Raw genomic sequence first — 26,025 nt, 5'->3', positions numbered from 1 at the left:
GAACTTGTTGGAGGGAGCAAAGCTTACCAACAACATACCTTGGAATTAACTGTGGAGTTCCCCTGGCGGCTACTTTTCTCTCAGGCTGCTCCCAGCCAGCGATTGTGCACGGCGAGGTTCTAGAGTCGGGCCATTCCTGCCCAACAGGCAACTTTTGCCCAGGGACCCCCATGGCCCACTGAGACTTTTCTCATAACTGCACTGTGCCCCTTCTTCTCTCTCATTTCACAGTGTCAGCCCTGCCTGCACACATTCTGAAGGTTCTCCCCGCCCCCTCCAGCTCCCTCCCGGTTATCCTTCACAGATGTTTCCCCCAATAAGTCAGATGCACATCTAGTGCCATCTTGGTGTCTGCTTCTCACTGAACCCAGACAGACATAGGAGTGGAGTTTCCACTGCCATCTAAAATGTTTCAATGCAAAGCACAGCCTGAACTTGGAAGAAAGCTCACTCAGGTATGACTCCTTGCTCTGTCACTAACTGTGTGACCAACGTCAACTGACCTGGCTTCCTGATGCCTCTGTCCTCTCATCTGTAAGATGGGAATGATAACTGTATATAACTCAGGATTGTCGTTTCAAATTCTTATACTAGCGCTTGCACATATATGGTAAGTGCTCAATAAAATTAACTGCCATCCACGCTCTTATTTATTCTACCTCCTCCTCCATCTAACTCTTTTGGATCCATTTTTACAGTCCCAGCACCCAACACAAGGCCTGGTCCAGAGTAGACTATTAAATGGTGGTTGAACTTAAACTTATTTGGGTTCTATAGTTTCATAACCAGATCCTAGAGATAGTGTTCCCATGTATGTCCCAAAAAGCATGTCCACTACACATACTGTCCTTACGTAAAGTTCCTTCCCAACCAGAATACAAACTGCATGGGTGTAGGGTTCAAGTCCTAAACTTCTGTGTAGCCCCTCAGGACCAGCACAGTATCTCACATTTAAACATTTTCCCTAAATGCTTGCTGGCCAATTGCCCCAGACCAAACAAGAACTAACTCGACTGTCTTGGCTTTCTCTCATCCATCCATTCAGCAGGTAACTGAAACATCAAAGGGACCCACCGATCACCCTGGAATGTAAAAGATAACCCCCCCCCCAAAATGCCAAATGGACACAGAAACTTCCCATCAGAAAAACTTTGAAACAAGACAGGCCCATTCTTTCATTTTTCTTTTTTTGAGTCAGCTAGTAGACCTGATCTCAGAACCACCGGTGGGGATTTCGGCATAAACATTTCCGCATGAAGGCAGCATTTTCCCTAAGAGCAGAAAATAAAAATTCCATTTTCAACGACACTGGGAGTCAGGAAAAATCTCCAGATTCTAACATATAAGTAAGCCATGCCGAAAGCCTCTGAGTTGATGCAGGATTTGGGCAGGAGGAAGTGGAAAGAACCACAGAAAGAGATCTCACAGCACAAGGGCCAAAGCGTGGCAGATCTTAGAAAATGCCGGTAAAAATTCACTCCCTAAATGTAGGACGTACACACTGAGGTGTAAAACCTCTAGCTCTTAATCTGGAACAACAGGATAGGAATGGCAGGGAACTAGCAGGTGGCAGGAGGCGCACCAGTCCCTGAGCTAGGTTTAGGGTCGGGGGCAACAGGAAGAATCACACAGACAAGCCATATTTGAAAGAAGCAGTCTATCTCTGTGGCAGCAGAGAAGGAAAAGGGTTCTACGTTGTGAAAAGGGACTAGCCTGAACCACTATCCTAGCTTCTCCTGGCTCTCCAACCTAGCCCCAACCCTAAACCATCTTAGAAAAGCCAGGCTGGAAATGATTCAATTTCACCCAAATCATTCAATTATAAGTTAAAAAAAAAAAAAAACTAGCATAGAATTAGTACAGTGATCCCATAAGAAAAACGGAGACAAAGAGTAGCAAATCTATTTACAAACCAAAAACACTCACCAGAAAAAAAGTCATCTTGCAGCAAATAAAAATTGTGACCAAATATTATCTGTATATTAAATAAAACCAGTGGTGTATTAAAGCCAGCTTATATTAGTACATAAGACACAACTGTTAAATGTTAAGAATTTTTGTGAACTGGTTGTTAAACACAGCCATTATCAAAAATTAATTTATACGAAGTTACACTTAAATAAATTATATTTTTAAAAAAGTAATAAATACTCAAAGCTCATCACTTCCTAATTATTTTATTATATTTTATGGTTATCTATGTTCTTCATTATTTATGTCTATTAGTGGAAATACTGTATAACAGAGGACTTCGGGTTCTGCCAAGATGCAACAGCCCCGTTCTTCCCAGATCCTCCCTCGTACAACTAAAAACCCCTGGACGTTACACAATAAACAAGCACGGGAAGACTCTAAAGGTGCGAGAAGAAGGCAGACCACCTGGGGGAACTTAGGACTTGAGGAATGACATGGCAGTGAATTCCCTGGGTTTCCTTATTGCCTCCTATATATGCTGGACAAGATGCTACAGAATTTTCCAACGCAGAATCTCCAGAAAAATACTGGACAAAAACTATTCCAAGAAAAGCCTGTTTTCCCTAGCTGAAGCATGTGAAAAGGGTCTACAGTTGCTGGGCAAACAACAGACCATCTTTAGGAGCGCAAGCGGAGAAGTAGGCCATGGGCAACTGGCAGTGTGGGCCTGCAGTAGGATTCTGGGCACTAGTGGGGACAGGAGGCCTTCAGACCACACGGGCCCTGGGGAGCTTGCAAAGATGTGGGCTCGGCTGAAGTCTAGCCTCCGCCTGATTCAGTGGGGAGCTCTGAAGTATAAATGGCACCACCGAGTTGTCCTCCTCTGTCAGTCAGTCACTGGCTGCGGGCATTCCCGGGAGAAAGCATAACCTCAGGCATTTCCTGGGAAGGTGACTCCCACAGGTCAAGCACAATTTCGAGGAGGTTCAGCTGTGAGCCGATTCCAGTCAACACTGACAGCAGCTAGGAGATGAGTGTAGAGGCCTGCAAAGGGATCAGGGCGGGGTATCAACAGCACCTGCTATAGCAGCTGACTAAAGATCTTCGGAAAAAACAACAAATTACACTAAAGGAAAAGAGGAAAAACAAATATTAACAGAAAGGCAGAAAAGTAATCAGTTAGAAAACAGAAAAAGTATAAGTAATAAATCCAAAAGCTGACTCTTTGAAAACAACCACAACGTTTATTGTTAAACATTGTGCCGGGAGTGTTAGCCAATGCAATTACTCAAGGGAAAGAAATTAGAGAACTCAAAATTGGGAAGAAACGGGTAGCATTGTCACTCTTTACAGACGGTGCATGTGTTAGATTGATTGTATTGATGGCCTCGGCACTTGAACTTCTTGATCCCTGCTCTTTGACGCTGCAGTTCTCATAAAGAGGCCGAGTCTGTTTCCCCACCCCTGGAATCTGTGACTTGCTTTGGCCATTAAGATACTGGTAGACTTGAGAGAAGCAAAGGAAAAAGTGCTTATGCATTTCCCTTCCTGTCTTGCTCCTCTGCAATCCCCATGGGAATTTACTGGAGCTAATCTAAGAACATGCCTGGGCTAGCTTCCTTGGGGGGTATAAAGTAAGAGACAAGTGAGGAGAGCTCAGTTATCTCATCCAAAGCCATCTTAGACCAGCCTACCTCCAGGCAACCCCCAAACATGTGAATGAGCCCCGTCAAGCCAGAAGAACCTCTCAGCCATCCACAGGCTCATGATCAATAACAAACACTTATTGTTTTGAACCACTAAGTTTTGCATCATAAGTAACTCATACAATATGACTGTGTACCTGGAAGCCCCCAAGACAACCAACTAAAATTACTACAAACAATGAGTTGGCAGGATACACAATTAATAGAAGTAAATTGCTTTCACGTAGATACAGAAACAATCAGTTAAAAAATACAGGAAAGAGAAGATCCCACTTGCAAAAGTCATAAAACAAAAGAAAAATATACTTAAGAATAAACTTTTAAAATGTACAGAACTTTTATGAAGAAAACACACCCAAAAGACTCAAGAAAAGGCTTGAACAAATAGAAATACATACCATGTGTTTTAATAGGAAGACAATATCATAAAGAAATCAATTCTCCCTAACTTAATTTATACATTCGATATGATCTAAATAAAAACACCAATAAGGGATTTAAAGTTCACAAATAAAGGGAAACAAACAAAAACATCTGGGAAACTCTAGAACAGAGGAGCCATGATCTCTATCAGATAATAAGATGTGTGACAAGGCCTCAGTAATTCAACTGGTGCAGAACAGACAAGTAGACCAATGGAATAAAATAGAATGTTAAGAAACAGAAATAAATACATATGGAAATTTAATGTATTTAAGACAAAGCTGGGATATCAAATCATTGGGAAAAACAAAACTTTGAGACGTTCCAGTTAGGTAGCCAACCGGAAAAAAAATAAAGTTGGATCCCCATCTCACACCAGATAGCAGAATAAATTCCAAATAGATCAGTGATTTACACGGAGGAAAACAATACCACAAAGTACTAAAATAAAACATGAAGAATTCTTTCACAATCTTAATTAAAAAAAAAAAAAACCTTTTTAAGTATGATATAATATTTAGAAGACATGAAGAAAACATTGATAAATTTGACTACTTAATAACAAAAACTTCTGCGTGACCAAAAGCCATAAGAATAATCCAAAGACAAATGACAAACTGGAACAAAATATTTGTTACTGATGTCATTGCAAAGGAACCAATCTCCCTAATTCAAAAGCTCTTATAATTCATTAAAAACTATGGCACTTGAATGTATTTTTAAATCCCTGCTCTCATATGCAATAAGAGAAGCACAAATTAAAACTACACTGAAATACTGATTTTTACCCATCACATGAACAAAATCCAGACAGTCTGATAACACACTATGTTGGCAAGGTTGTGAGGAGCAGATACCCTCATGCATAGCCTGGCGGAGGGAGGAAGGTGGGGTATAAATTGGTACAATCTATACATACAGTAATTAGACAGTATCTATCAAAATTACAAATGAATCTATCTTTTGACTCAGCAATTCAGTGTCTAGAAACTTATCCTTTGGATGTGCTTACACATATGAGGAATATGTAAAAGTTATAGAGTAACAGTCACTATGGATCCTCTTTTATTTTTATAAACAGTAATATTTGTTAATTACAAATTCTGTCATCAAAAAAGAAAAATGTGGTTCAAGAGAAACCTCAAAGTACAAAGACCAGACAGAAAGCTTACGGGACTGCCTTGACGTGTGTTACAAAGACAAGATTCTAAAACATAAGTTATTAGCTACTTTTTTTACATTTCTATTCTAGAAACTTTTCAATAAAATGGCTGTTATTCATCTATTTTAAAAGCCCAAATTCACATCTATTCTCACATTTAATTAAGCTTCCTGCTCATACTGATAACAAGCATCTCATAGGAGTCAACTTAATGGGATTTTATGTCAATCTATCCAGAAAAGTAAGACAGAACGCAAGATCAGGTGAGGACTGTTAATGCACAGATAATATATACACTGGCCAAAGGAACTGAGAAATTATTAAAAACTATAAAATAAACAGACCTCAAGAAAACTGAGTTACTAAAACAGCTGTCAACTATAAATACCCAAGTTTTTTACATTAAAGAAATTTCTCAATGGAAACAAGTCAGACATTTTCATTACAGGTCTTTCTTGCGTATTCCTCTTCCCACTCTCACTCCAAAATGCACTACAAGGGATGAGTATAATGTTAAATGGGCAGAAATAACTATTCACTATAGCGTTGTAACAGCATAACATTGCAAACTTCTAAAAGCCCATCAATAGAAGAGTGATTGAGTAAAATACGGTACAGCCATACAATGGGGTATTACATAAAGAGAAAAATCTCTTTATATGCCAATATGGGGAAATTGCCAAGATACGTTTTAAATAAAAAGCCAGGTGAAAACAAGTGAATATATTACTTCTGCTACTACTGCTGCACTATAGGTTAACAAAATGGGTGGAGACCACTATATACAGTCACGTGCCACATAACAACATTGGGTCAACAATGGACTACATATATGATGGTGGTTCCATAAGATTAGTACCACATAGCCTAGGTGTGGAGTAGGCTATACCATTTGAGTTTGCGTAAGCACTGTAGGGGAGGAAGAAATTTTCCTCTACCCTTCTAGGTTCTTCTAGCTGGTCTAAGAATTAAATTGACATGAGACAGATTAACAGGAGAAAAACAAACAAAAGTTTAATAACACATATACATGGAGAAACCCAGGAAACCCATGGAGTAACCCACCAAAATGGCCAAAGCCCTCACCTTAAATACCATCTTCAGCTAAAGACAAGGAGATGTTGGGGGCGGGAAGAATCAAAAGATCAAAGGAATCAAAAGGAAGGAAGGCAATTCACAAGTAGGTGAAAAGGAGCAAACGTTCAGAAAACAGTGTTTGGCCACAGAGAAACAGAAGAACACAGGGGGAAGCCCAACAAACATGCTTTTCTAGGTTCCTCCCTGTCTACACCTAGTTCACCTTATGCTAAGGTGATAGCTCCCTTCCTGAGGTGGGTTTTTTAATCTGAATTCTTTTAGGCAGTTAAGGGGGTGGTGACAAGAAAAACTTTCTGAGTCTTTTGTTTCTGAAAAATAATCAGCCTAAAAGAATCTTCATGTTAAGGAGACACATTTTGGGTTGGCAAATTTTGTTCCCCTTCAGGACACTCTATGATGTTCGCACAACGATAAAATTGTCTAACAACAGCTTTCTCAGAACATATCCCTGTCTTTAAGTGACAACGTGACTGTATTTGCTTGCATGTATGTTGTTTTTTTAATCTCTTCCAAGACACACTAGAAGCTAACAGGGTTTACTTTTTGTGTACATGGGCAGAGGTGGGGGAAATTGGGCATATGGGGAACAGTACTCTACTCTTTTATGCGTTCTGACTTTTGAACCATGTTAAAATAATACTTATTCAAAAAAAATGTTTAAAAATCACTTTAAATTGCACACTTAACCGCCAGATGGAGCTTGCTCTTCATTTGGACTGCCACCACAAGGAATTCGAATTTAACAAAGAAATTAAAGCTGCATGAGAAAGTCTTAGAAGCTGTTTGCTTAAAAACTTGAACATCTGATTATCTTAATAAGAATATACAAATTCCTAACACTTGTCAAGCAAAAAAGTAACCATCTCTGCAATGGAAAAATCAGGGTTTTAGGAACACCTCCAAGCTCTCCAAATTCCAACACAACAGACATATTTGTGTGCATATTTTGTCTTTAAATATCAACCTCCACATTTAACAATCTTAGTAGGCCACCTCAAATACTGTTTGTATAACAATGGGGGTATAAATCATAAACAATAATGTTTTTTGGTACTTTAACAGATATAATTCCTCTTTTCTGTCTTCTTGGGTCTGTAAGATATAAAGATATGGCAAATATTATTCTCTATGCCTCAGATTGCAGACAGAGGCCCCACAGAATTAAGAGACTTGGCAGGTCCTGGGGTGGATAGAGTTAGTGTCAAAATTAGGAGCTGGGCCTCGTACGCTGGGGGACACCTCGGGGACGGCTGTGGGGGTACAGAGAGGGCCCAGCTCTACCCCCAGCAGTGCCACCATCATCTGACTGATCTATTGGTGTTCTGTGTAGGATTTAGCTTGAAAAAAATGGTTCCATTACCAAGAACAAGTTTGAAAACCTCTGAGCTGGGATATGACACACACAAGAAGTAAAACAAAAAATACTAATTTCTCATGCCCTCAGAGAGGTGCCGGGTGTGGGCATCCAGCATGAGTAAGACACCTCTCCAGAAAGTCTCACATGTGCAATCAGGGCCAAACTACAAGCTACTAGTAACAAAAATAAATAAATAAAATCATAAACACCTATTAGAATGGCTAAAATAAAAAATACTGATAATACCAAGTGTTAATAAGGAAGATGCAGAGCACCTGGATCTCACATTCACTGGTGATGGGCATAAAAAATAGTACAGCCACTCTGGAAAAGTTTGACCGTGTCATATGAAGTTAAACATACACTTATCATAGAACTCAGCAAACCCACTCCTAGGTTCTTACCCATGAGAAATGAAACCCTTTGTTTACACAAACACTTATACATGAATGTTCATAGCAATTGTATTTGCTATCGCCAAAAACTAGAAACAATCATGCAGAAATAGAAGTATAATGATGTACACCTGAAATTTTTACAATGTTATAAACCAATGTTACTGCAATAAACAAAAAATTAAAAATAAATAAATAAATAAATAAACTAGAAACAATCCAAATGTGCCTCAGCTGGGCAACAGATAAACTGTGACACAGCCCTACAATGTAATACTACTCAGCAATGAAAAGGAGTGAACTACTGATACACATAACAACTTGGATGGATCTCAAAGGTCTGGTGTTACATGAAAAGAAAGCCAATCTCAAAAGGTTACATACCATATGATTTCAATTTTATAATATTCTCAAAATGACAAAATGATAGTAATGAAGAACAGATCGGCGACTGCCATGGGTTAGTGTTATGGGGAGAATCTGACTCTAAAGGGGAAACACAGGAAGTTTCTCTGCGGTGATGGAACAGTTCTGTATCCTGATTGTGGTGGTGCTGACACAAAACTATACACATACGCGCACACACACACAAACACACAGATGCCCTCCAAAAGATTCAAACAGATACTTCTCAAAAGAAAAAAATACAAATGGCCAATAAGCGCACGAGAAAGTGCTCAACGTCATTAGTCATCATGGAAATGCAAATCAAAACCACAATGAGATACCACCACACACCCACCTGAATGGCTAAAAAAATTTTTTTAATGACAAAACCAAATGTTAACAAGGATGTGGAGTAACTGACACTCTCATATTTTGTTGTGAAAATGTAAAACAGTACAATCACTTCGGGAAAAGGTCTGTCCATTTCTCATAAAACTAAACATATACCTACTCTGTGACCTAAGAACCACACTCCTAGGTATTTACCCATGAGGAATGAAATAGTCACAAAAATTCTTGTAGGAGAATGATCATATCAGCTTAATTCACAATAAGCCCAAACTGGAAACAGTCCAGGTATCTCTTACTAAGAGAACAGATAAACAAACTATAGTCCAGTCATAGAATGGAATATTACTTAGCAACAAAAAGGAATGTACCACTAACACACATAAATGACATATATTAATCTAGAAAACACTATACTGAGCTCTCTTGGATCAAGCGCTCTGCAGGAAGCCAGCTGCCATCATGTGAGGACAGCCTTGTGAAGAGGTCCACATGGGGAAGAACTGAGGCCTCCTGCCAACAGTCATGTGAGCGGACCATCTTGGGAGTGGATCTTCTAGCCCCAGTCAAGCCTTTATATGACCAACATCCCACATGCAACCTCATGAGAGACCCGGAGCCACCCAGCTAAGATGCTCTGAAATTCGTGACCCACAGAAACTGTATGAGATAACAGGTATTACTGTTGTAGGTTGCTAAGTTTTGAGGCAATTTTTCATATATCAATTGATAATTAGTAGATATGGTATTGTCATACAGACACACGCACACATACATACACACACAAAATTGAGGGGCATGAACTAGTATCTTATTTTCAAAACACCTTAATAATATATAATACACCAAGAAAAAAGCATGAGTCATAAATGTATAGCCCAGTTAATTAGCACAAAGAAAACACACCTGTATAATCCCTACCCAAGTCAAGGAAAATCACATTATGTCACCAGCACACAACACACACACATATCTCCCCTCAGTCTCCCTCTCCTTTGCCCAGTGTTAGCTGCTTTCTTGGCTTGTAACTCCATAAATTATTTTTTACTGCATTTGAATATTAAAGAAATGAGATTAGACACCATGTATTCTTTTCTGTGTGCCTTCTTTCACTCAACATGGCTAATAAGATTCATTTTAATGTCTATTGTAGCTGTAGTTCATTCTTTTTCATTGCTGTATAGAATTAAATCAAATTAATATACCCCAAAAATATGCTGAGTGAATATATTATGTGATTCCATTTATATTAAATTCTAAAACAGACAAGAAGAACATAGTAGGGAAAAACAGACCTATGGTTACTTCTGGCAGGGTAAGGGCAGGGATGACTGGGAAGGGCATGAGGGAACTTTCTGGGTGATGGTAATGTTCTACACTTCGATGGGAGTTTGGGTTACATAGGTGTATGTATTTGTGAAAACACTGAGAGTGTAACTTAAGTTTTTGCATTTCATTGTATTTTACAGCAAGAAAAAATGACCTAAACACATATTGAAGTCTTATTAATGATATTCATACTGAATTATTTAGGAGGAAGTATTCTTATGTCTGCAACTTTGAAATGCATCCAAAAAATGGAATATGGTGGATAGAGGGATGGATAAATGGACAAATTTGTGCTATAGCAAGTACAGAAATATGTTAATGATAGAATCTAGGTAATGAATAAATGGGTGCTCAATGTTAAAGTCTTTCAATTTTGCTATATGCTTACAGTTTTTGAATATAAAATATTGAAAGAAAGTAGATGACCAGAAAAGGAATTACGATAGAGCCATTGTTTTCTAATGTGAGAATGAGACCTTCACGCACAGATCTTGGTTTCTAAAAACTCTTCTCAAATAAAAGGAACAAGACTTCTTTGGAGAAATGGGTGATTCTAGGACAAGGGCAGGGAAAATAGAAGATGAGCCTAAAGCATCTTATAGTATCAGAAAGAAAGGAAGCGCTCAAAAAACACAAAATGATGGGGGCATGTTAAAGGGACACAGGAGAGAACAGAAAAGGCTCCCGATGGCCAAAGCTGCAGCAATATAAGCAAGAAAATAAATTGGACTATTGGATTATAACCCAAAGCACAAAATAAACACACAGGAGTCCATGCTGATATAAACAAACAGTTCAAATAAATAAATAAATACATGAGGGAAAATAGACAAGTCTCCTATAATAAATAATTTGTGTAGCTACTCTCCCCTCCAGAAGGGGGAGGTTAAACACCTCCACTCCTCCATTACCATCCCCTGAGTGTCAGCTGCACTCAGTGACTTGCTTCTCCGGGAGGAAAAAGTAATTTTACAGTGGAGAAACCTGATAACCACTACCCTGCCCGGGTGATCAAGATGAACGTCATGGTGATAAGCCATGTTGATAGTATGTACCTCCTGATATGAGGTGACGAGAAGGGCACTTCCCCTCTGTGATAGTCTTCCCCAAACCCATAACCTCAGTCTAAATGTGAGAAAAAGATCAGACAAACCCAAACTGAGGGGCATTCAACAAAATACCTGACCAATACTCTTCCAAAATGTCAAGGTCATGAAAAACACGGAAAGACTGAGGAACTGTCACAGATCAGAGGGGACTAAGGAGATGTGACAACAAAACACAACGTGGCATCCTGGATGGGATCCTGCAATGGAAACAGGACACCAGGGAAAAACAAAGAAATTCGAGTAAAGCCGGGAGCTTCAGTAATAATAATGCACCAATGCTGCTTTCTTAGTTTAGGCAAATGTACCGTGGTTATGAAAGACGTTAACAACAGGGGAAGTTGCTGAGAGGGGTGTGGAAATGCTCTGTATTATCTTTACAACTTTTCTATAAGTTGAAAATTATTCAAAAATAAAACGTCTATTTTAAAAAGAGATAAGAAACAAGGCAACAACAAAAACAAAAAAGACCTTTGTGTGTTAAAAAAACTTTTAAAAAAACACAACAAACTAAAAACCACTTTTAAAAAGTGGTTGTATGATTTTTCTCAAAATCTAAATCGAAAATCAGTTTTAGTCTAAACGAAAACACATCTTCAGATACCAAATTTGAGTGCCCTCGTGACAAGGAACACTCTTGGCGCCTAACCTTTGACCACCACGTGGTTCCAGGCAGCACCGACATTCTGGAATGAAATACTAACAAGAACTTGAAAATCAGCCGTGGTTTCAAGGCATGGCTCTGCTGCAGAAACCTGCGCCTGGGCCCTACTGTCATTTTGCTCAGGAAACACCTCCAGCCCAGCCCAGGATAAACTCCCTCTATCCATCTCTCCTCGTTGAAAACAGCAAGAATCAAAAGTGCTCCATCTCCATTGAAGAGTGAGGTACGACCCACCGCCAAGCATGCACACAGATGAAAGGTGGCCGTGAAGAACAGACCCCCACAAGCAGAGAGCACAGAAACCAGCCTCCTTCTAGGAAACACCCGAGCCAGGATCACAACTCCACCTCCACCCTGAAGCCACGGCGCCACCCCTGTGAGCCCCACGCACCGCCCGGATGAACTGACCGTGAATGGAAACAGAAACTGTTGAATCATCTCGTGGTAACTGTCAAAGACTACAAGCCCTGAACCTAGAAGGGCGCCTGAGAAAACGCTAAGGGAGGGTTTCCTAAGGACTGCAATTCAATTTTAGCTGATCATTTCACCCCACCGAGCATGTGTATATGTGCTAACTTGCAAAGTCTATAGAGATAGCTGAAGGAAACGGAGGTAGAGAGAAAAGGGAGAAAGAGGAAAAGAAGATCCCCTTCACCAGAGACAAAAACCTGACAGGAACCCCTGACGAGAGGCATTTCCAGTCCACACTCCTGCATCCTGGGTCGCCACAGGAGTGACTGTGGGCACAGGGGTGTTCCCTCTCCATCATTCCTTTTCTCCTTCCTTCCTCGTTTTCATTAAGCACCTGCACCATGCTAAACACTAGAAATTCAAAACAAGTCAGGCCCGTTCCTACCTCCAAGAGCTCAGACTCCAGCGTGGAAGACAGGAGGAGAAGGAGGGTCCTCATACAGTGTGGCACAAGAGAATTTTACACAGTGTCATTAGACCTTAAGTGGCCAGGGCTGTTGCCACCTCCTGGGGGATGGCTTGGTTGTTTTCTGGAGTGGAAAGCTTTTAGTTTAGCAATTACCTTTTCTTGGTTCTGTCAGGAGCAGCTGCAGGGCCGGCGAGAAGGCAGAGGAGTGGGAACCCAATTGCTCGACACAATCGGCTGAGAAGTGGGGTGTCTGTGGGCAGAGGGAGGAAGTCCCCAGGAGGGAGGAAGCGGGGAGGGGAGGAAGGAGGAAAGGGCTGGAAGGGGGTGGTGAGGAAGTGAAGGGGGAAATATGGCCAAACGAGCAGAGGATAGGAACAGATATAATCTCCCAAGAGAAAAACACAAACTGTCCACAAACTCAGAAATGTTTCTTCATTAGGTAGAGATGTGTGTGGCAGGCACTGCTGGCTCTTCCTCCCGGCCAGGATTCTAGGCTGCTGCATCAGCCCAGCCCGAGTGAGCCTCCTGATTGGTCCAGGCTATCACAGTGACCCAACCTCCAGGACAGTGATTGGCTTAGAAATGAGACTTGATGCTTCAAACAAGGAGGGTTATCTTTTGGGTGCATTTGGGAGGTGCTGAAGCTAGAGTGGCATATGAGAGGTTAGCTGAGAAAACAGAAATGGGTGTGCAGCATGCATGGTTAAGTGTACTGGAGGATGCCTAGTCCTGTGGTCGCGGGTATAACCAGGCCTCGACTCTCTCCTAAGGCCATGCTCTGCCCACAGAATGGTGGGGTCTGCTGGCTTGCGGGGCTCCTTGTTTCCAGCTTTAGTATAAATGTGACACTATGTTCACCCAAAAGATGTTTTTGGTGGAACATTACTGTACACAAATTCTGCAGGGATCTAGAGTGGAAATCCATCACCTTCAACAACAAATCCATTCCACAGCTGTGTCAGAAGCACCCTCAATGAGTCAAACACACACAGGAGCCAGGATCCCCTACTGGAGCCTGAGAGCCACCTGTCCATCCACCTGTCCATTCACAAGTAAATGGGACCTGGGAAGATGGACATGGAGATTCCCTCAGGGGCCAATTACGACCTGGACGTCAAGGCCTGAGATCCCTGGGCCAAGAAGAGGTTGAGTCCACACTCTCTCATGGCCTCCAGGAGGGATGGGGAGACACTCTGGGGGGGGGGGGTCTCCTGTGATGTCTGCAGCACTCACAATAAGTCCACAGATAGAGTCAAAAGAAACAGAGGTCTGCACATGTTCCATTAAGCCATTGCTGTAAAGAGAAGGATGGATAACCAGAGCCCACTGCTCGGCGCCACCATTGCCATTTGTCTACAGTCCTAACATGTAAGAATGATTCTGAGCTCCTGGAATCAACCCACTGGCAAAGCCTTATTTACAGAGAGAGGACAGAGCATACCTGTTGTCAGTTTTGACGTTGTAAGGTAGAGGACGGAGAGGAGTGAACTCAGAAAGACAAGAGATACTTTTGAAATTCAGTGCAGCAAGGTAAATAAAAATCAAACATACACACACTAATAGGAGGTCACAGGAGAATGTCAACCTGCTTGCAGGGAGAGACGGGGGCAGACGCAGTTGCACGCCCCCGACTGTGGGACGCACCCCAGGAACAGCTCGCAGCTCTGAGATCTCACGACACAGTGACAACAGCTTCAGGTAGAGAACGGGCCCCGATTTCCTCAGAAGTTGCAGCACCTCCCGAAGCAGTGAGGAATGAGCCCCCTTGCATGTAAAACGTTTTCTTTTGTAATCAATCAGCAAGTCTCTACCCAAAAGAGCCACCGTACTGCCTATCTTCAGATCAGAGTCACGGCAAGAGGAAGGTGGAGGGAACGTCACAGGCAGGGGCCCAGCTTCCCATTAAGGCAGCCTGCCCTGGGCTCCTCCGTGACACACTTCAATCACTACAATGACCCGGAGACTAAGAAAAAAGTCGACGGTGGGAGCCCAGCGCTTTTATCTGTTGGGCATCTGTTTCCCCTTTTCCAAGCCACATCACCCCAGTTTTTCTCCAGCAGCCACCCACCCCCACCCCCAACCATGTGGTTCTGGTTGGTGACCCCACCCCGGTTGGCCACTTCAAGGAAAGGCAATGCCCAGCGGGGCCAGAGAGGGTGGGTCGGGCCAGGCTGGAAGCCAAGAAGAGGCCCGCTCTTCCCGCCTGATTGCTGAGCTGTCAGACACTGGTCCAAAGCTCCGAAGGTGGTTTGGTTGCAAGCAAGAGAAACCCAACACACAGCATCCTGAACAGTAAAGGGGACTTACCACCTCATGGAACCGGGCAGGCCAGACGTGAGGCAGGCTTCAGGGCAGATTTGAATCCGTGGCTCAATGATGTCCTCAAAACTTGGTGTCTCTCCACTCTGCCTCTGTGGGTCTCTTTATCCTAGGGCTGGCTTCCCTCATGGTGACAAAACAGCTGCACTATAGCCAACTTCACATACAAACTCCACCCTGTCCAAAATGAGAGGGTGTGTGCCTCTGGCAGATCTCTCAGAAAAGCAAGGAAGCATCTTTCCCAGGAGCACCGAGAAACCTCCCTTCATATTTCATTGGCCAAAATCATGTCACATGACTATTCCTAAACCAAACACATCGCCAGAAAGCTGTTGCACACTGGTGGCTTCCTCTGGGGTTACAAGCCGATCCCTATGGCAAGGCGGGTGAGGTGACTATTTGGCTTTCCTCGAATCACACAGCCTGTGGGAGAGGGGCATGTGCGCAAATGAAAATCTAGGAAGTGCTACGAAGGGGGTGTGATGTGAGGACAAATGGTTACTTCATTAATGCTGTGGCAAATGAGGAAGCAAAAGAAACTATTCTCACTTCATGATCTTTTCTCAGGAAATTTCTCAAATTAAATTAGTAAACATAATTTATAATTATCAAATCCTGCAGATCCCACCTCTTAACTATCTCTGTCCTCTCCTCTCTACATTTTTCATCAGAACTATTCCCTTTTTTAACTTCATTATTACCTTCTTTGATAGTCAAATAAATTATAAAATATAAAAAGCATGCAACCAACAGCTTTCCTTAGGTAGAGCCCTGTGAGGGTGAAGTGGGAGCACCAAGTCTCTCCGCCTTTGACGGGCAGGGGTTTCAGTTCCCTCCTCTAGACTGCTCTCTCTCTGTCTTTCTCTCTTCCTCTCTCTCAGTCTCTCAGTTGCTCTCCCTTTCTCTCTCTGCCTCTCTCTCTCCCTGTATCCTGAGGACGGACCCTTGGTTAGTCTTTCATTTTCTTTCCTCCCAACTGTTCATCCAACCAAGAAATAAGTCTGCCTTCTAGAACCTCAACTGGGAGGCAGCAAGGTCTAAGTAACCATTTTAAAACCATGATAAACGCCCTCACCCAGTGGGAGAGCGAGAATAATGACAGTAACTTATAACCACACCCACGTGCTCCCCTCTGCCTCCCTGCATTCCCCCTCCAACCCTCTCGAATCTTGGTTTATCATTCCTTTGCTTCATTTTATAGGATTTTCTCACATAGCCATGTATGCCTAAAGAATATATTGATAGTTTTATTTGTGCTAGCATTGTAAAAAGGGAATTGGGCTGTATGGGATCTTCCGGGACCAAAGATAACATCTGCTCCTGAGTGTCATGACCACAGATCATGATTCACCCAGTTTTGGGCACCTCCAGTCACAAACAGGCAGCAGTGGGCAGTGCAGCGGTGGGCACTGGAAGGTCCCAAGGAGAGCAGACACTGCCGTTGTCCTTAGTAGTGTTGTGAGTCCAGGCCCACAGTTCAGCTGCCTGTATTCAAATCCCCACTGTGCTTCTCAGAGCCTCAGTTTTCCCATCTGTGAAGCGGGGATGCTAATAGCACCAAAATCACAGGGCTGTTGTGAGGATCTGAAAGGATCACACTTGAACAGCACCAGCACCTGTGTTACAGTAATAATAGTAACAGTAAGACATCATCGTCCTCATCGCTAAATCCTCCCGTGCTTGCTGTGGGCCTCACACTTGGATCCCAGGACTTGGCGTGCTGCATCTCATTGAATCCTCCAAACACCTCTGTGAGACTTCAGATGAGTAAACGGAGGCACAGCAGACTAAGTAACGTTCAAGGCCACTAGCTCCTAAACCGTGGGGCAGGATTGAAACAACAGCCAGGCCCCTAAGCCCACACCTTTGCCACCAACATCTTGCGTCACAGCTCAAGAAAGCCTGGCTCTGTCAGTGGCCCCACTGTCAACAGGTGGCTCTATTTAGATTTCATTACCAGTTTGTACTCCTCGCAGAGTTTACTTTCCACTCATTTCAGTTCCTGGAGTGAAGATCACCCTGAGATTTTTTTTTTTTTCCTCCAACCAAGAAGAACAAGGAAGATAAAGAGACAGAGGTTTGTTTTTTTTTTAATGACTTTTTATTTTTTTAGAGCAGTTTTAGGTTCACAGCAAAATTGAGGGGAAGGTACAGAGATTTTCCATATATCCCCTGCCCCCACACATGCATAGCCTCCCCTATAATCAGCGTCTCCCACCAGAGTGGTACATTTGTTACAACTCATGAACCTACACTGACACATCATAATCACCCAAAGTCCCTAGTTTACATTAGGGTTCACGCTTGGTGTTGTACATTCTATGGGTTTGGACAAATGCATAATGGCATGTATCCATCATTATGGTCTCATGCAGAGTATTTTCACTGCCCTAAAAATCCTGTGTGCTCTGCTTATTCATTCCTCCTCTCCCCACCCCAAACTTCTGGGAAGCACTGGTCTTTTTACTGTCTCCATAGTTTTGCCTTTTCCAGAATGACACATAGTTGGAATCATATAGTATGTAGCCTTTGCAGATTGGCTTCTTTCATTTAGTAACATGCATTTAAGTTTTCTCCATGTCTTTTCATGGCTTAATAGCTCATTTCTTTCTAGTGCTAAATAATATCTCACTGTCTGGATGCACCATAGTTTATTTATCCATTTACCTTTGGAAGGACATATTGGTTGTTTCCAAGTTTTGGCAATTATAAATAAAGCTGCTATAAACATCTGTGTGCAGGTTTTTGTGTGGACATAAGTTTTCAACTCTTTTGGGTAAATACCAAGGAGCAGGATTGCTGGATTATATAGTAAGAGTATGTTTAGTTTTTTAAGAAACCTCCAAACTGTCTTCCAAAGTGGCTGTACTATTTTGCATTCCCACCAGCAATGAATGAGAGTTCCTGTGGCTCCACAGCCTTGCCAGCATTGAGCATTATCAGTGTTCTGGATTTTGGCCATGTTAAGAGGTGTGTAGTGGTACTCATTATTGTTTTAATTTTCATTTCACTGATAACATATAATGTAGAGCATCTTTTCATATATTTACTTGCTATCTATAGGTCTTCTTTGGTGAGATGTCTGTTAAGGTCTTTGGCTCATTTTTTAACCAGGTTGTTTGTTTTCTTATTGTTGAGTTTTAAGAGTTCTTTATATATTTTGGATAACAGTCCTTTATCAGATGTGTCTTTTGCAAATATCTTCTCCAGTCTGTGACTTGTCTTCTCGTTCTCTTGACATTGTCTTTCACAGAGCAGAAGTTTTTAATTTTAATAAATGCCAGCTTATCAATTCTTTCTTTTTTTCATAGATTGTGCCTTTGGTGTTTTATCTAAAAAATCATCACCATACCCAAGGTCATCTAAGCTTTCTCCTATGTTATCTCTAGGAGTTTTATAGTTTTGCACATTACATTTAAGTCTGTGATCCATTTTGAGTTAATTTTTGTGAAAAGTGTAAGGTCTGTGTCTAGATTGAATTTTTTTTTTTTTTTTTTTTTTTTTGCCGGTGGGTGGCCAGTTTTTCCAGCACCACTTCTTGGAAAGACTATCCTTTCTCCACTGAATTGCCTTTGCTCCTTTGTCAAAGACCAGCTGACTACATTCGTGTCTCTATTTCTGGGCTCTCTATTCTGACCCATTGATCTGTTTGTCTGTTTTTTCACCAATACCACACTCTCTTAATTACTGTAGCTTTTCGCAAGGCTTGAAGTCAGGTAAGTATTAGTCCTGCAACTTTGCTCTTCTCCTTCAATATTGTGTTGGCTACTCTGGGTCTTTTGCCCTTCCATATAAACTTTAGAATCAGTTTGTCAATATCCACAAAATAACTTGCTGGGATTTTGATCAGTATTGCCTTGAACCTATAGATCAAGTTGGGAAGAACTGACATCTTGACAATATTGAGTCTTGCTACCAATAAACACAGACTATCTGTTTGTTTGTTTAGTTCTTTGATTTCATTCATCAAAGTTTGTTGTTTTCCTCATGTAGATCTTACACATATTTTGTTAGATTTATACCTAAGTATTTCATTTTAGGAGGGTGCTAATGTAAATGGTACTGTGTTTTTAATTTTAAATTCCACTTGCTCATTGCTGATATATTGAAAATCAATTGACTTTTGTATATTAACCTTGCATCCTGCAACCTTGCTATAACTGCTTATTAGTTCCAGGATATTTTTTGTTGATTCTTTTGGATTTTCTACATAGAGCATCACGTCAACTGATATAATACTGAACAAAGTATTATTTCTTCCTTCCCAATCTGTATACCTGTAATTTCCTTTTCTTTTATTATTGTATTAACTACAATTTCCAGTACAATGTCAAAAAGGATTGGTGAGAGGGGACACCCTTGCCTTATTCCTGATTTTAACAGGAAAGCTTCAAGTTTATTACCATTATATACGATGTTAGTTGTAGGTAGGTTTTTGTAGATGTTCTTTATCAAGTTGAGGAAGTTTCCCTCTATTCCTAGTTTTTTGAGAGTTGTTATTATGAATGGGTGCTGGATTTTGCCAAATGCTTTTTCTGCATCTATTGATATGCTCACATGACTTTTCTTTTTCAGTCTGTTGATATGATGGATGACATTAATTGATTTTCAAATGCTGAACCAGCCTTATATACCTGGGATAAGTCCCATTTGATTGTGGTGTATAATTATTTTTACACATCGTTGGATTCAATTTGCTAATATTTTCTTGAGGATTTTTACATCTATGTTCATGAGAGATACTGGTCTGTAGTTTTCTTTTCCTGTAATGTCTTTGGTTTCAGTATTAAGGTAATGCTGGCCTCACAGAATGAGTTAGTAAGTATTCCTTCTGCTTCTATCCTCTGAAAGAGATTGTAGAGAATTGGTATAATTTCTTCCTTAAATGCTTGGTAGAATTCACCAGTAAACCTCTCTGGGCCTTGTGCTTTCTGTTTTGGAAGGTTATTTATAATTGATTCAATTTCTTTACTAGATGTAGGTCTATTCAGATCATCTATTTCTTTTTGTGGGAGTTCTGGCAGATCATGTCTTTCAAGGAATCGGTCCATTTTGTCTAGGTTATCAAATTTGTGGGCACAGTTATTCACAGTATTCTTTTATTATCCTTTTAATGTTCATAGGATCTATGGTGATGCCCTCTCTTTCACTTCTGATATTAGTAATATGTGTTCTCTCTATTTTTTCTTAGTTAGCCTTGCTAGTAGCTTATTAATATTATTGATCTTTTCAAAGAACCAGCTTTTGTTTTTACTGATTTTCTCTACTGATTTCCTATTTTTAATTTCATTGATTTCTGATTCTTATTATTTTTCTTCTGCTTACTTTGTCTTTAATTTGCTCTCCTTTTTCTAGTTTCCTTAGGCAGAAACTAAGATTATCAATTTTAGATGTTTCTTCTTTTCTAACAAATGCTTTTATCCTATAAATTTCCCTCTAAGCAATGTTTTCACTGCATCCCACAAATTTCAACAAGTTGTGCTTTCATTTTCATTCAGTTCAAAATGTTTTTAAATTTCTCATGAGATTTCTTCTCTGATCTACGTGTTATTTAGAAGTGTGTTGTTTAATCTCCATGTATTTTGGGATTTTCCAGTTATCTTTCTGTTAATGATTTCTAGTTTAATTCCATTGTGGTCTGACAGCAGACATTGTGTGATTTCTATTCTTTTAACTTTGTTAAGGTGTGTTTTATGGCCCAGAATGTGGCCTATCTTGGCGAACGTTCCATGTGAGCTTGAGAAGATTGTGCATCCATTCTGCTGTTGTTGGATGACGTAATCTATAGATGTCGATATACCCAGTTGATTGATTGTTCTTGAGTTCAACTATGTCCTTACTGATTTTCTGTCTACCGGATCTGTCCATTTCTGATGGAGGGGTGTTGAAGTCTCCAACCATGTTAGTGAATTCATCTATTTCTCTTTGCAATTCTATTATTTTTTGCCTTACATAGTTTACATAGTTACAAAACAGAATACACATGCTCTGTTTTGGAGCATATACATGTTAAGGATTATTATGTCTTCTTGGAGAATTGACCCCTTTATCAGAAAGGGTCCCTTCTTTGTCCCTGATACCTTTCCTCACTTTGAAGTCTGCCCTGTAAAATTAATATAGACACTCCTGCTTTATTTTGATTAGCATTAGCATGGTATATTTTCCTCCATCCCTTTACTTTTAATCTGTGTGTATCTTTATATTTAAAGTACATTACATATAATTGGGTCTTGTTTTTTGATCTACTCAGACAATCTCTGTCTTTTAATTGGTGCCTTTAGACCACTGATGTTTAAAATGATTATTGATACAGATGGATTATTATCTACCATATTTGTTACTGTTTTCTATTTGTGGCCCTTGTTCTTTGTTCCTATTTTTGTCTTCCACTCTTTTTCTGCCTTTTCTGGTTTTAACTGAACATTTTATATGATTCCATTTTCTCTCCCTTCTTAGCGTATCAGTTATACTTCTTTTTTACTTTTCTTAGTGGTTCCCCTAGAGTTTGCAACATATATTTATAGCTAACCCAAGTCCACTTTCAAATAACACTAAACCATTTCACAGGTAGTGTGAGTACCTTATAATAACAAAATAATCCTAATTATATATATAATTAACTTGATTATATATATATCATATTTGAATATATACATTTTGATTATATATGTATAATCAAATACATTGTTGGTATTATTATTTTGAACAAAATGTTATCTGTTAGATCAATTAAGAATTAAAAAATCCACATTCTTATTTTACCTTCACTTATTTCTTCTGTAATGCTCTTCCTTACTTTATGTAGATCCAAGTTTCTGACCCATATTATTTTCCTTCTCTCTAAAAAGCTTCTTTTAACATTCCTTGCAAGGCAGGTCTACTGGTAACAAATTCCCTCAATTTTTGTTTGTCTGAGAAAGTCTTTATTTCTTCTTCACTTTTGAAGGATAATTTCACAGGATACAAAATTCTAGGTTCATGAGTTTTTTCTCTCAATACCTGGAATATTTTTTCCACTCTCTTCTAACTTGCATGGTTTCTCAGAAGAAGTCAGATATAAGCCTTATCTTTGTTCCTCTGTAGGTAAGGGGGTTTTTTTTCCCCTCTGACTTCTTTCAGGATTTTTTCTTTATCTTTGATTTTCTGTAGTTTGAAAATAATATACTTAGCTGGAATTTTTTTGTCATGTATCCTGCTTGGTGTGCTCTGAGCTTCTCAGATCTGTAGTTTGGTGCCTGACATTAATTGTGGGAAATTCTCAATCGTTATCATTTCATATATTTCTTCTGTTCCTTTCTCTCTTTCTTCTCCTTCTGATATTCCCATTATATGCTGAATGTAAAAGGTGTATGTTACACCTTTTGTAGTTGTCTCACAGTCCTTGGATATTCTGTTCTGTTTTTTTCAGTCTTTGTTCTCTTTGCTTTTCAGTTGTGGAGGATTCTATTCTTTCTTCAGCAATGTCCAGTTGACTAATAAGCCCATCGAAGCCATTCTTCACCTCTGTTACAGTGTTTTTGATCTCTAGCATTTCTATTTGGTTGTTTCATAGACTTTCCTTCTCTCTGCTTATATTACCCATCTGTTCTGGCATGTTGAGTACTTTATCCATTAGAGACTTTAGCATATTAATCATAGTTGTTTTAAATTCCTGGTCTGATAATTCTAACATCTCTGCCATGTCTGGTTCTCGTGCTTGCTCTGTGTCTTCAAATTGTGGGTTTTTGCCTTTTGGTATGCCTTGTCATTTTCTCTTGATAGCTAGACATGATGTACTGGGTAAAAGGAACTACTGTAAATAGGCCTTTAGAAATGTGGTGGTGAAGAGTGGAGGAGGGGAGCAGTCTATAGTCCTATGATTAGGTTTCAGTTTTTTAGCGAGCCTCTGGACTGTGAACTTTACAAGCGTGGGAGAGGATGGCTAGAGAGGGCTGGAGTTGGGTATTTCCCTTCCCCCCAGGTCAGTTAGGCTCTGATAATACCCCGGCAGGTTAGGCTCTGGTTACTAGTTTTCCCTGAGGGCAGGACTTGTTATGAAGAACAGAGCGTTCTGGGGTATTTCAAAATGGTTCCTTTTCCCTTTCCCCTATAGGAAGCCTGAAAGGATTTTTCTCAAATATTTACTGTGGGTACCTTGTCAAGTTCTTGGAGGAAATCTCACAATATTGTGGGCCACCTCCCTGTCATGACTGGGCCCCCCATGGAGGTTTTAACTCCCAGAGTGCCCGCACTGAGCCTCCAGCAATTTGTCAGTTATACTCAGGCTTTCCCACTCGAGCACTGGTTCCCACCGCCCTTCTGCTCATGAGTCTCTGCTCTGGTAGCCAAGACTCCTTGTATTCACCTGTCTGTCCTCCAATTTGGGGGCAGTAGTTTGCCCTGCGCCCTCCCCTCTCTTACAGGATCCTAGAAGAGGTTGATTTTTTAGTCTGTTCAGCTTTTTACATGTTAGGACAGACTGGCAACTTCCAAGCTCCTTACAGGTGGAAATGGAAACCAGAAGTCTGAATAAGTTTCTTAAGTCATAATTATTCATTTACTATGACAAATCAAATCTAACAATTGTTTGTTTAAAGTAGGTGCATTAATTAAACATAGGGGCTTAACAGTTCTAACTCCTAACCAGAGTAAATCAGGCCACCCAACTTGAGAGAACCATTTTAATGCCCCCAATCTTCAGCCTGCTCTTCCTAAAAATTTTTCTTTCTAAAAATGTTGCCTTCATTCACTTATTTTTCAATCAGTTTCAAACAGCTCTTATTATTTTTAAGTTGTTGTCAGTAATCATTACCCAATTGAAAAACTGAACAGTGAGAAGACTGGGAGAAGATGAGACATGCACAACAAAAACAAGAAGATAGTCTGGGATAGCACCTCCGTTTCAGAATGATTAAGCACACCTCTCCTCAATTAAACGAATGTCTACCATCTGTAGTATTTACACACATGCAAAATGAGTCAGGCACCAGCTTAGTCATTGCAGCATTGACAGAGCTGTAAAGTTCATCAATAAGGGAATGGCTAAATGATGACACAGCCTTACAATGGAGTGTGTTATAACGGCTTAAAAAGCAAAATGAGCAAACTTTATATCCAAGATATGTTGGTAGGTGAAAAAAACATGATGTAGAACAGAGCACATAATATGCTACCTTTGGAGTAGAAAAGAGAGGAAAATAAGATCATATATTCATATTTGTTAATGGAAGCATTAAAAAAAAAAATCTCTAGAAGGGTAAGAGACCAGTATGGGTACCAGGGAGATTTTCACCATACATTTTCTATATTTTTTTAAAATTTTGAACTGCATGATTATTTTAAAAATTTCAATTGATAATTGGAAATAGATGCCAATATTTCCCATTGGCATCAGTTAGGGTTGTTTGGCTGCAGCCTGGGCAGGGGCAGGAGGGCCAGGAGCCTGGGGGGTGGGAGAGTCACTGCAGGGTCAGCACCCAGCCTGAGGGAGTCCCAGAGACAGTGCCCCAACCCACAGCCCCGCATGAACTGCACCCAGTAGAAGGAGACCCCCTAGAAGAACTGGGGCATTACTACCCCCAAGAGGACACTATAGGAGGAAGCCAGGAAACACCTGCCTGCTGCCCCAGCTCAGCTCTGGGATCTCGCTGATGCGAGCAGAAGAGGGGGAATGGGTGGGGGCAGGGGGTGGGGCTAGGGGGCAGTGACTTTACTTGCCATTAACGTAGCATGCCCACATTTTCTTCTCACCTCAAAAGGTTCTGGCTTTTCAGAGTAAAGCAGGAGAACATGACTGCAAAGACCTCTTTTCTACATGACAGCCACACATTCTCCTAGCATTACCTGAAATCTCACCACCAGTCTCCCTTACCAGCCCAGTGTTTCAAACTTTTATAATGTTCTAGTTTTAATGTTTATTCCATACGTTTGTTTGAAAGAGCATATACATCCCAAACAAAATGATCTTTTATCTCTGAACTGAGAGAGCAATGGATATTTCTTTTCTCTTTCAGCTAATGTGACCAAAAGTCATTCTCAATTGCCAAATTATCAAAGGTCTTCACGGGAGGTATCATACCCACTCGCTCATAGTTTGCTGCTACACTGCCATGAGGAAAAAATAATAAATCCAAAGTCTGGGCATTACTTGTTCTCAATTAATTGGACGTACAGAATGCTGGAAGTAATACAAGTCTCAGAGCACATCACGACTCATTTTACAGGTCCCTGAATACCCAATGAACACCATGAACCCCCAGTGCGAGACAGCAGCCTCGTGAGGACAGGCTGTGGCAGAGCCACCTAAGGGAAAGCGGGTGAGTGAAATTCTAAGGGCTGCATCTGAGGAGCGAAGGGCTAGGAAAAATCCTTAAGCCTCTGTGGGGACATAGAAGTCACAGGCGATCTAAAAAGAAATGTGCAAAGTACTCTGAGTGATGGGCATTTGTCCTTCAGCCCTGTCTCCCTCCTGGTCAACTGAAGACCCTAGTGTCCAACTGGAGGCCTGGCAGTGCCCTGCTGACCTCCATCCAGGCTTCCTCTCATTTTTCAACCCCTTGCACTCTTAATCCATAATGTATGCCGATGGAAAACAAATCAGAACAATCATTGTCACTTTCTGTTTAAGAAAAAGGCAGATGTTCTAGAAGAAAAAGTAAGGGTCTGGGAGCCAGAAGGCCCAGGCCCACTGCCACTTCCCCACATGACCTGGGACAAAACAAATCGGATAGGACTGCATGACTTTGGTGGGAAAATACCTGTTTTTTTGAAACAGGAAACTATTTGCCTGATATAGCCATACACTGGAATATTATTCAACCATAAAAAGGAACACAGTAGTGACACATGCTACAACTTAGATGAACCTTGAAAACACTATGCTAAGCGAAAGAAGCCAGACACAAAAGGTCACATATTGTACGATTCCCTTTATATGAAATGTCCAAAATAGGCAAATC

The 26,025-nt window shown here is 40.7% G+C and overlaps 1 protein-coding gene across 8 annotated transcripts in view; it reads right to left on the bottom strand.

Moving 5' to 3' along the window:
• The window catches only part of ACOXL (acyl-CoA oxidase like), a 371,667-nt gene that overhangs the window by 334,210 nt on the left and 11,432 nt on the right, over window positions 1-26,025 (bottom strand). Inside the window, exon 1 of one of the 8 annotated variants that reach the window (XM_058534588.1) lies at window positions 15,077-15,299. The exons of 6 other annotated variants lie outside the window; for them this stretch is intronic. In XM_058534588.1, the coding sequence (XP_058390571.1) occupies window positions 15,077-15,084 (8 nt within the window). In that variant the 5' untranslated portion in view covers window positions 15,085-15,299. Of the gene's footprint in view, window positions 1-12,922; window positions 13,239-15,076; window positions 15,300-26,025 lie in introns of those variants that run through there. One more of the 8 variants, XM_058534589.1, reaches the window with a different exon arrangement.

This window comes from Diceros bicornis, chromosome 40, assembly GCF_020826845.1.
Source record: "Diceros bicornis minor isolate mBicDic1 chromosome 40, mDicBic1.mat.cur, whole genome shotgun sequence".
Lineage (NCBI taxonomy): Eukaryota > Metazoa > Chordata > Mammalia > Perissodactyla > Rhinocerotidae > Diceros > Diceros bicornis.
This window is presented reverse-complemented; position numbering and strand designations above follow the sequence as displayed.